This window comes from Myotis davidii, unplaced genomic scaffold, assembly GCF_000327345.1.
Source record: "Myotis davidii unplaced genomic scaffold, ASM32734v1 scaffold107, whole genome shotgun sequence".
Taxonomy (NCBI): Eukaryota; Metazoa; Chordata; class Mammalia; order Chiroptera; family Vespertilionidae; genus Myotis; species Myotis davidii.
Window position 1 is genome coordinate 653,347 of NW_006383012.1, and position 12,435 is coordinate 665,781.

Genomic DNA, 12,435 nt, shown 5'->3' on the forward strand with positions numbered 1-12,435 from the left:
TTCCACTGTCCACAGACCTTGGCCCTAAACAATGAACACCTGGAGGACAAAGCCTATATTCTGTTATCGATGTACCCACCCACGTTCCCTCTCCTGGACAGAACCATAAGACTAAAGGAGTTCAACAATTATTCTATGTTGAATAAATGAATAAGAGACAGAAATATATATATATATATATTGGTGACCATGCAGAAGAGATAGAATTGTAGTGTTCACTGGTCTTTTCAAAAACAGATACTTAGTGAGCATCATCTATGTGTTAAGTCCTGCACTCAGTGCTGGGCTGCCATGTGCCTCTACCAAGCCCCCTGATTGGGGGCATAGGCAGGTATTTTGAGAAGAAAGTACAAGCTGGTGTGGGAGAAAATGAGTCAGTACTAACAGTCTGCAGTCCTTCAAGGAAGGCTGCACTAGATGACTACTAGTAGAACCATGAGGAGATCTAGGCTCAATTCCCATCCTTGACCCACCTAGGCCTGTCCCACATCTCCTCTGTATGAGCACCCCCAAAGAGGTTCCCCAAAAACCAGAGATGGGCATCGTGAGCTGCCTGAAAATGCAAGCTCTATCAAAGCACTTGTGAGTATTCTAAATATTTATTCCTTCTTCCCTTTTTGCTTTTCTAAACTATATTTTCATTGAGGCTTGTGCTCATCTATCAAAGCATTATAATAAGTAGTCCTAATAGTGGAGAATACCCACAGTAGTCATTTGCCACATATGACATATAGAACATATGACATACATGGCAAATGACTACTGTGGGTATGTTAGAAAAATAAAATCACATGGGTACATTATGTGTGTATGTACATATGGGTGTATGTATATCATATAAATGTATGTGTGTGTGTGTGTGTGTGTGTGTGTGTGTGTGTGTGTATTAGTGAAATTGATTCTAAGGCTGAAAAGTCAGACCAGAAATGGGCATCATGAGCTGCCTGAAAATGCAAGCTCTATCGAAGCACTTGTGAGTATTCTAAATATTATTCCTCCTTCCCTTTTTGCTTTTCTAAACTATATTTTCATTGAGGCTTGTGCTCATCTATCAAAGCATTATAATAAGTAGTCCTAATAGTGGAGAATCCACTCACACACACCGCCACACACCGCCACACACCGCCACATACCGCCACACTCCGCCACACACCACCCACACACCACCCACACACCACCCAGTACCACTGTGGGTATGTACATATGGGTGTATGTATATCATATAAATGTGTGTGTGTGTGTGTGTGTGTGTGTGTGTGTTCGTGTATTAGTGAAATTGATTCTAAGATTGAAAAGTCAGTGGATCATTCTTGCCACACTCACTGAATCTTAAACCCTGGGTTTGCTACCTCAGAAGGAAGGCCTAATATTACTGAAATATCATGTCATTTTTATATACTCCTCCCATAAAATCAGAAAAGTACATTCTTCCCTGACTGGGGCATGGGTAACAATGCACCCTGAGAGACAAAGGAGTCCTTGAACATGAGCTTCCATTGTCTGGGACAAACTGCTCCTCACATCCCTCCGGCATGCCCTTCCCACTGCTCAGGTGAAGAGTTATAGCTGCTAAAGCCTGTCCCATGGAGACAGAATTGCACACCTTTTAATTTTCTAATACGCCAGCTACACTTTATGTGGCAGGTGCACCGCAGTATAAAAGCCGGCTTTTACTTTCATATATTTAAATACATTAGAGAAATCTATCAACGAAGCGTAAGCTTACTCAGAGTTGCTGCGATTCTGATGAACGGGGACTGAATTTAAACAATACAGCAGGTGTCAGGCCCTTCATGCTGTCAATAACTCTACTTTTTGAGGCTCTACGAAACTTCCCACATTTTAATTCAGTTACAAATGTCCTTGTGATATAAACTCTGCATAATTGACCTCCTTAGTTGGAGGAGTTCAATGCCTGACAACAAAAGAACAGAATCTAGCATTTTCCTTAGAGTCCTCCTAAGGTGCAGAACAATTGACTTGGGGCTGCCTGTATATACTGTCAAGCATAATGGAAAACAGATATCAGGTAAAAATGAAATTCCATGAACAATCCCCGGGCAGGGTATGGTAGATTCTTTGGGGTGTCTATCCAATCCAGGATCCTCCTCTTGTATGACAACTACATTCCCCAACAGATGCAGGCTCTGCAAGGAAATCGCTACCCTGTAAATCAGTGGTTCTCAACCTGTGGGTCGCGACCCCTTTGGAGGTCGAACGATCCTTTCACAGGGGTCGCCTAAGACTATCCTGCATATAGATATTTACATTACGATTCATAACAGTGGCACATTACAGTTATGAAGTAGCAGCGAAAATAATTGTATGGTTGGGTCACAACATGAGGAACTGTATTTAAAGGGCCAATAGAATGCCCATTGATCCTAAACAGTGAACACCCACTAGTTTTATCTGCTCAAAGATGTGGACGAAAAGGGGCCACATGCTGACAAGCTCAGGGAAGGCCTGCATGGAGGCCTCGCAAACTCAGAGACCTAAAATAACCCCAAAGGATGATCTGAAATTAAAACTTTAACTAAAAGCAGTTTATAATGGGTAGTCATGCCCTATAGCAGTATCTTCCCTGACAAAGTTTAACTTTGACCTTAACAGAGCATATTGTCTTTTTGCATCTAAGACAACGGACGTTTGGAATTTCAGGGTAACTTCGCATTTTCCAGAACCCTCAGGGCCCCACCAATGCACCAGAGTGAAGACCATAAATTCCCTCATTGTTGTTGTCATCATGTTATTGTTGGCTGTTAACTATTCTGTACCCATGGGTAGTCATGCCCTACAGCAGTATCTTCCCTGACAAAGATTAACTTTGACCTTAACAGAGCCTATTGTCTTTTTGCATCTAAGACAACAGACGTTTGGAATTTCAGGGTAACTTCCCATTTTCCAGAACCCTCAGGGCCCCACCAATGCACCAGAGTGAAGACCATAAGTTCCCTCATTGTTATTGTCATCATGTTATTGTTGGCTGTTAACTATTCTGTACCCACCTATATGTAAGAGAAGCATGTGTCGATTATTTCATCTTTTATCTAATCTCAGAGGTTTCCCAGCTTTGCCTTCTCCTGCCTCCCTAATCTATCACCAATAGAACCCACTTACTTCTCCTCCTTTGATTGTAAGGTATAAAACCAGGTAAAAATCTGCCATTCTCTTGAGAGCATTATCTCAGTTCTTTGAGATTTCTGCTTCCCAGCTCAAATAAATTCTCACAAAAAAATTCTTCACATGTTTGAATGTTTCTTATATTAACAAAGACCATTCCCTTCTTTTCTTAGTATAACCACTCCCATTTAGTGTGTGTGTATGTGCGCGCACCTGTGTGTGCACGTGTGTGTGTGTGTGTGTGTGTGTGTGTTTTGGAGATGGGTGATCAAAAGTGATATCAGAAGTTAACCATTGTTATGATAAGGGCACCAACAGATCAGAATAATATAGGAGAGGGCATGAGAACTATGTAAAATAACTGAAGTCAAACAAAGTTAAGTTAGGGGCCTGTTACCTGCTGCCTGACATGGAACTGGGCTGACCCGAGATTCAAGCGGATGGCAAGGCGCCTCTAGGACAAAGAAACTTCCAGCAAAGATTGATTAATAGCACCTTACCCATACCTTATGGTTTACCCATACTCTAAAGGGAAAGCAGATCACAAAATATAGCTTGTAAAGGAAAGCTTAACACCAACGTTTCCATGCCCTATTTCCTCATACCAGTAATTTTCCACAGGAACTACAAACAGATATAAGCTCAATCCCTAGAGAGACTTGGGGTCTCTCTTCCTTCTCTTGTGAGGAGAGTCCCTCACTCTATCTATGGAGTGGCTTTTCCTGTTTATCCTCTCTGCTCAATATACTTGCTTCTGCTTGAACCTCTTGTCTGATCCTGAAAGGGCGAGGGCTACGCCCTCTATCTTGCCCCAAATCCTCCATTTTTGGGCAGAGCCATGTGCTCAGCAAAGAGCTGCTTCCAGGAAGAAGCCCAAGCCTCTGCTAGCCACACCTAGGATTCCTTTAAACTAACCAATGATAATCAAGGGAAGTGCGCGCCATAGATATGACCACATCCTGTGTAACAAGACACCGACTTGCACCTGGCCAATTGGCAGGGCCCACAGTCCTTTCTTTTCCCCTTATTATAAAATCTCTCTCCCCACAAAGCTGGCTCTCTCTGCCACTTGCTGCTGGATCAGTAAGGAGGGTAGGGGAGCCAAGCCCAGGTTTGAATAAAAGACTCTTTGCTTTTGCGTTGGACATGGCTGGCACCCTGGTGTGATCTCTGGGCATAACAGCTCAAGTCTTAAATTCTTTCCTGCATGAAGCCAAGAATCCCTAGCTAGGGGCTCGAGTCTCCCTTAGGGACTTGCCCCTCTAGCATCTAGAACAGACTCAGAGCTTGACCCCAAGCCAGTGATCACTACATATTATCCCTGGGGTAGTTTTTATCCTCTCCCAGGTTCAGAGACTATCATGTGACCCAGGACTGGCCAATCAGAGGCAGTGCTCTACAGGCCTTCAGAGATTGGTTCAGGTATGGGCCCATGACACAGACTGCTCCATTAAGATCACAGATCAGTGAGAACTGTGGGGACCAACACTCATAAGGACAACCTAATTAACAGTTTAGCACAAAGATCTGACTGTGACCAAAGGGAGGATTGTATAAAGAAGTAAGGATCTGGCCTGCCTGCAGATAAACCCCAACCATGGCCTACGGCAGTGATGGTGAACCCTTTGAGCTCGGCATGTCAGCATTTTGAAAAACCCTAACTTAACTCTGATGCCGTGTCACATATAGAAATTTTTTGATATTTGCAACCATAGTAAAACAAAGACATATTTTTGATATTTATTTTATATATTTAAATGCCATTTAACAAAGAAAAATCAACCAAAAAAATGAATTTGCGTGTCACCTCTGACATGCGTGTCAGAGGTTCGCCATCACTGGCCTAGGGGAACTGAGAGCAGAGGAAGGATGGGTAAAATAACCAGAGATCTCACCTTCCCACCTGGGAAAAAGGGGGTGTGGGAGAGCAGTGGTGGGCATGATTAAATAACACAGCAATCATTAGCTCCGTTTATCTACTTACCTCCAAAGCGAGCTCTCAGTGATGCTCCCCAGGTTATAGTCGTAGAGCTTTGTCAAAATGAGAATCACCTGAAGGCAAAAGAAGAAATCATGGTTAGTCTCAAACAATTACAATCTCATGGAAGGGAAATGGCCCAAGGGAGGGCTTAGGATTCCTTTAATGGGTGCTTAACATAATTGAATGAATTGTTACTGCATTCCCTTATGCTGACTGGGGAAGGGTTTGCCAGTGCCTTCCATGAAACTGCTCAAGCCTGATCCCTTCCCCAACTTTCTCCCTTCCACTTCCCCAGCAAGTTACCTGAACGTCTAGACCAGGGGTCCTCAAACTACGGCCCGCGGGCCACATGCAAATACAAATATTGTATTTGTTCCCATTTTGTTTTTTTTATTTCAAAATAAGATATGTGCAGTGTGCATAGAAATTTGTTCATAGTTTTTTTTTTAAAACTATAGTCCGGCCCTCCAACGGTCTGAGGGACAGTGAACTGGCCCCGTTTAAAAAGTTTGAGAACCCCTGGTCTAGACCTTTCTTACCCTGGTGGGCTTAACACCTTCCAGGAAGACTTGCAAAGCTCTGAAATATGCATCCTGCAAGGTAGCCACTGAGCTGACGGTTTGGAGAGCGGAAGGTCCTAGAAGCTGTACCACACGGACAGGTTACTTAGCTTCTCGGAAGCTATCCCCCAGAAAGGGTTGCTGTGAGGAGTTCAATTAGGTAAGAAATGCAAGTTATCCTGGTTTAGCATGAGGTTCTTAAATGTTAGTTCCTTCCCTTTCTTCTCTGCAGGCCTGGCTGTATCAGTTTCTTCTCATCTCCCAATATTGGGAAAGCCATTGCATGACAGAAGACCCAGGAGCTAAGCAACGACATTTAACAGGCTCCACTCTGTGTTTTACGGGGTCCTGAAACCTATGGAATTTGGGGAGCCCTCCAGAAGAAATAGGATATAAGGTTTGATTCCAAACTTAAAGGCAGGTCCTGGAAAGGGACCCGTCCAATGAGAGGCACTGAAATGCAAGCTTCATTAACGTCACAGTGAATCTTCCTCTGATTCTAACCTATTGCTCCCTCAGAGAAACCCAAACATTTCAGTTCATTCTTTCAGAATTCAACAAACACTACCCATTTATTAGGAGCCTGGAATGTTGCCTAAAGCCAAAGGAAAATACAAATGCAGATGAGGCCTGGGAGTCTGTGGCCCAGTTAGGACAGGAATGAACCCAGGCTGGTGTGGCTCAGTGGTTGAACATCAGTCTATGAACCAGGAGGTCACTGCATGACTCCCTGTCAGGACACATGCCTGGGTTGTGGTCTCAGTCCACAGTAGGGGAAGAATAGGAGGCAGCCAATCTATGATTCTCTCTCATCATTGATGTTTCTATCTCTCTATCCCTCTCCCTGAAATAAAAATATAATTTTTTAAAAAAAACCACAAAGTTGTTAGAGAGCTGGTATACCTCTTCTCAGCCCCACTGAAACTCATACCCAGTGTGGCTGCCTGTTTGGGCACCTGCAGCAATGACCAGGGTCCACCTGGTGATGGAAAGTCCATGAGCACCAGAGAGCTTGGGGAGACTGAACAGAGCAGTGTGCTCCTAAGCACTGATATCCTCACCCCTTCTTCTTACATAAGGAAAAGAACCAAATGGGACACATTGTGGCCCTCGAGTCAAAAAGTTTGCCCACCCCTGACCTGGAACATCTGGGCCAGTAACTGCTGTTTCCAACTCAGGAGAAAAATGGTGACATCGATTTCCAGGATTTTGTCTGCAGGCCAAGGGATCCGTTCTAGCCTCAGTGAGAAGGGAACATTCTAACCTTGATTTTCAAGGCAGCGCGCTGCCAGGAGTGCTGAACCCTTCCAGGCCGCACTCTGCTAGCACTGGCCTTGATCTACTTAAGCATCAGGGAGAGATTCTGAAGGCTCCTTTCTCAACAAGCAAACTGGAACTCCAGGACTTAGGTTTGTTCCAAGTTCAAGGGAATGCTGAGGATCTGGGGACCTGGGCTCTAGGGCCTCTCCTCTCCTACACCACCACACAGGCTTCCTTCAAGGAGCTGTTCAAAACTTGCTTCTTTAGCAAAATGTGAGCATGTGTGAGGTGCTAGGCACCCTGTGGGCACATCAGATGGCATGCCTACGGTTGGGGCATATGTTTAACAGATCCGGGTGCCAATTAAATCGCTCTAAGTGCTAAATTTCAATCACCGCCATCCCAGGAACACTGATCAGTGGCAGCAGGGTGGCTGTTTGTTTGAAGACACAGAGCGATGTTGCTGCTCCACCTCGAATAGGCCTCTAAATCCCCCGCGGAGGAGATGGGAGCAGTGAGGGCATAAAGCATCTCCAGGTAGTTGCTCTCTTGATACAATACAGCAGCGAACAAAATAATGATGTTCAGCTGGTCACAGGCTGGGTCTCCCATCCATCTGACAAGGGAATTCGGAGGAACCCCAGAGAAGGAACCCTTTAACCCGGCATGCGATGGTGTGGGGCACCCCACCCACATGAACAGCAATAGGTGAAGCCATTCACAGCAGGCGGGCGTGGGGTACCAGTGACTCCTCTTACTGGGCTAGTAAAACAAAAATGCCAGTGATAGGCTCCGGCAGTTCATCAATACTGCACCTGAGAGGTGTCCTTCATGGTATTTCAAAGCTTATAGGCTTGAGTCAACCTGATCTGTTTTCAGGATGGTTACAGTAAGAAAGAAGGGAGAACTTCTAACTTTTCCATATGTTTTCAATCGATTCCTTGAAATCTCTCCCCTCCTCTTTTGTCCCTTTACTGTCCATGTGTGTTATTTAGTGTATTAATCCTGGATAGTGATGTGCCATTATATGAGTTCTGCTTTGCTGCTGTTTGCTTGCTTTTCTGTTCTGGTTTATCAGTGATACCATTGGACAGAAGTAGCACTACCCAAACCACCACCATTAGATGAGAAAATGGGAGGAATGCAATCGCCTGCTTATTCTGGTCCTACTGTCCACCATGTTTTGTGTACTTTTCAAGCTTAAAAAAAATCAACAAAACTTTTTAAGCAGGTAAAATGTTATATGTACTAAAATAATATATAAATGGTCATTTATTTTTATTCATTCAGCAACAAGTTTCATGTAGTGCAGAGTTAGTTCAATGTATCCAAGTCCAAATGCATAGGATTATAAACCTAATCAGTGAGAGCAAGGCTGTTTAGTTAAACACATTCACACAAAATGGAATCTCCACCAGCATCTCATTTCTCTATATCTGGTTTACACTATTTAGTACCAAAATTTCCCTGATTCAAAACAATAAATGGTGAGCTATATGGTCACAGCTTTTTGGGGGTTCTTCTCTAGATCATAGGACATTTTAAATAGCTATAATCCAAATATCTATGGCTTGAAAATTTCTGCCTACATGGTACCAGACTTCAGTGCCCAGGTATTTCTAGGATCTTTCACAATTACATCTCCAGGTAACCCCCAGGCAGTCTAGGAGCTGCTGTCACCACAGGCCATCTGTGCTGTTCTTTGGCGGTGGCTCCATATTCATTGCTTACGAAGCCTCCGGGGGAAAACTTCCCTTTGTCCATACTTATAAGAAACATGAGCACCCACAGAGCTGCTATGCAAGGCACCCATTTCTGAAAGAGGGGGAGGGAGCCGGAAACAGTGCCAGGCTCTGTACAGGGACCAGTGAGGGTCTTCAAGGGAGTGAGCCTGGGCATCCTCCCCAGTGCTGAGTCCAATTTGTACCATCTGTGCTCACCAAGTGGTAAAAATTATTATCCTTCTTCCCCAGGTCTTCTAAAGTTCCTACTGAATCACTACCAATGCCAGCCTCTCCCCAATCACCTCTGTACACAGGTGTGAATGAACCATCACATCAAGAAAGTGCTCATTACATTTCAGACACAATGGAATATTATTCAGGCATAAAAGGAAGGAAACCCTGCCATTAGCAACAAGATAGGTAAATCTTATTTCTAAGTGAAATAAGCCAGATGAAGACAAATACTGTACAGTTCCCCTTAAATGTGGAATCTTAAAAGACAAATAACAAACAAAAATGATTTTGTAGAAACAGAACAGAATGGAGGCTGCTAGGGGCTGACAGAAGGATTAATGGGGAGATGTAGGCCAAAGGATGCAAACTTTCAGTTATGAAAAGAACACGTTCTGAGGAGCGAATGAACAGCATGGTGACTACAGTTAATAATACAATACTGTGTATTTGAAAGGTACTGAGAGTAGATCTTAAACATTTTCAGTTAAAAACAAACAAACCCTCAGAGCCCTGGCTGGGTAGCTCAGTTGGTTAGAGAATTGTCTCCATGTGCCAATGCTGCAGGTTTAATGCCTACTCAGGGTACATACAAGATCAAACTATGAATGTGTAAGTGGAAAAACAAATCTATATGTCTCTTTCTGTCTTTATCTCTCCCTCAAAACGATAAAAAACAGAGTTAACGATGTGAGGTGATAGATGTGTTAATATCTTGAACATGACTATCATCCCACAATGTATATGTATATCAAATCATCACATTGTACACTTTAAATATATATCATTGTATTTGTCAATTATTCCCTAATAAAGTTCTCAAAGAAAAAAAGACCATCACAGAGAAGCCTGGGGGTGGGGGGAGGGTGAAAAGGGAAATGTCAATCCTCTCTTACCCCAAACTTTTATCTGTGCTCTGTGCCAGAAAATAGCATTCACAAAGATACCAGTATATTGAAGACTAACAAGAGTGTTCTAGTATAAACCAGCAAACGCCAGTAAAATACGTTGTCTGGTATCGAATGGCAGGCAAGCCCTATTTTCAGCGATGCACTAGAATGAATCAACAGGGCAGCAGACCAAGGTCCTACCCTGAACTCCCCATTCTGCCAAGTATTAGACATGTGACAGCTTTGAATGCAACAGTAGAGCTTTATTTTAATGAACATCCTATATAATAAAAGCTTCATATGCTAAGTGTCTGGTCAACTGTTCAACCAAAGAGTAATATGCTAATGATATGCTAAGGCTGCTCAACTGCTCACTATGATGTGCACTGACCATCAGGGGGCACATGCTCAATGCAGGAGCTACTCCCTAGTGGTCAGTGCACTCTCACAGGGGGAGCACTGCTCAGCCAGAAGCCAGGCTCACCGCTGGCAAGTGCAGCAGCTGTGGCCGGAGCCTCTCCTGCCTCTGCAGCAGCACTAAGGAGTGGACCTAAGTTGTCAGTCAGACATCCCCCAAGAGCTCCTGGACTGCGAGAGGGCGCAGACCAGACTGAGGTGAGGGAACCACCCCCACCCCAAGTGCATGAATTTTGTGCACCGGGGCTCTAGTAAGACTATAATTTAGAAAAAAAAATCCATACATCTAAAGAAACCCCTAAAACACCATCCCAGTAACCTGATTCTACACAGTATACTTCTGAAAACATCTGCATTCATCAGTAGACTCTAAAAAACCAAAATTGATTCCATACTTCAAAAGTAACAGCATTGGAATTCTCCCTTTATTTTATCAAGGAAAAAGTGGAGTGGCTTGACTCTTTCCTTTGAGAACTTAAAAGGATGCATCTCAGAGGAGGGGAGCCTATGGACGGTTGAGGGGGAGTAAATGTATTTCCAATTCCCTTCATCCCCTAAGAAGGAATGCACATATCCCCCTATGAATGTTCTCTCCTAATTCTTTTGCTTAGGAATAGCTATATGTTTGGAAACAGAGGGTTAATGGGAATCTTTCATGGAGGAGGACTTGACTAGCAAGCTTACTATTCTTCTAAGCTATAGATTTAGGGTAGCTCTAGGAGAACTACTGGACATTGAAGGAGATTTGAGTTCCTCCAGGACACTTGGCCTGGCCACTTCACCTCATCTCACCTCCATTGAAGGAAAATTTTGGAAAAGTAGGCCACATCTTCTCATTTTTCAATTGTTAATGATTTGCAGTCATTTCTGTTCCCTCTCTGCATCCAACTGAGGAAGTGGAATCTAATCGCAGGGGAAACAAAAGAGTGACCTTGGGCTTCTTGACAATGCAGGCTTTGGGGACAGGATCCCAGAGTCTCTTTCATTCCTGGCTGTCTGTATTTCCAAACCCCAAATAATGAAGAGAGTATAAGGAGGCTTAGTCTATAAAACAAGACACGTTCTTTTGTATTGCTCTCAGACACTAGTGATTCAGTGATGGCTTGGCAGGGGTTTCTGTCATTGTCACACATGAGGGCATCATAGCTCACCCAGGCTATCCTTCATAATTCCGCTCCCTGGGTAGGCCACAGTCTGGCTGAAAATGCCAACAGGCTGGGACAGGGGCTGAAGCTGGCTATCTCCATCCTTCCCCCATCATTTCCAGCAGGCCCTGGGATGTCCTCATCCCCTAGTCTCCAATGTCAGCCTCTCTGCTTCCAGAGTTCGTTATGGTGGACATGTTTGCAGATGTGCATGGAAGTGAATATGGGGACGGAGAATTATAAGGGGCCTGAAGAGACCTGGGACGATCAGGGGATTGAAGAGTTGGGTAAAATATAAGGGGGCGTGTCCAATAGCCAGAAATTTGGTTTGTTTTTTATTGTTTTCTTTGCACTCCAGTTTTAGGGAAAAGAAGCAAACGCACACAGTGGTTTTCGAAAAAATATTCTTGTTCCATATTGTGTCTATAGTGCAGTAAGCATTTATTCAACTTTCCAACTTAAACGGAGGTTCTCATTCACTAGAGAAGCCGCACATTCTTTAACACTCTGATCAAATATATGCTATGCACATAAAACAATGAGTATAACTTTAATGATATTACTGATCTCCTGAATCCTAGGGGGGTCATGAATCCAAGATTAAGAAGCTTCTATAATTCCCAGAAAATGAGAGCTTTGTTCAGAAGAAAGATTTTTCAGCTCTAAAATTCTGCACATTTAATTCAATAAACATGCATTAAGCCTTCTTAAGAGGCAGGAATAAAAAATATGTGCTGTGAGGACACAAAGGGAGCATGAGACTCGGCACCAGTCCCTGGAAGCTCACGGTTAAAATGAAGAGGCACACGTGCACACAGATGGTTACAAAAAGAGGAGGGAAGGTATGCAGCAAGAGAAAAAGTGTTTGTATCTCCTCGAGAGCAAGGAAGAACAGTATAATCAGGAATGAGTTCTTAGAAAGGACGCTTTGACGACAAGTCCCAGAGGACGTGTGTGATTCTGGTGGAGATGAGAGTATATAGACATGGTATTATTTTTTTTAAATTCATTTTTATTAATTTCAGAGAGAGCAAGGGAGAAGGACAGAAAGGCAGAAACTTCAATGATGACAGAGAATCATTGATTGGCTGCCTCCTGCGCACC

At 43.6% G+C, this 12,435-nt stretch overlaps 1 protein-coding gene across 1 annotated transcript in view; it reads right to left on the minus strand.

Annotated features, from left to right (window-relative positions):
- SORCS1 (sortilin related VPS10 domain containing receptor 1) overlaps nucleotides 1-12,435 on the minus strand; it is a gene marked incomplete at its 5' end in the record, with an annotated part of 483,392 nt that overhangs the window by 314,041 nt on the left and 156,916 nt on the right. Inside the window, 1 exon segment of the mRNA XM_006779616.2 lies at nucleotides 5,108-5,175. Coding sequence (XP_006779679.1) covers nucleotides 5,108-5,175 — 68 coding nt within the window.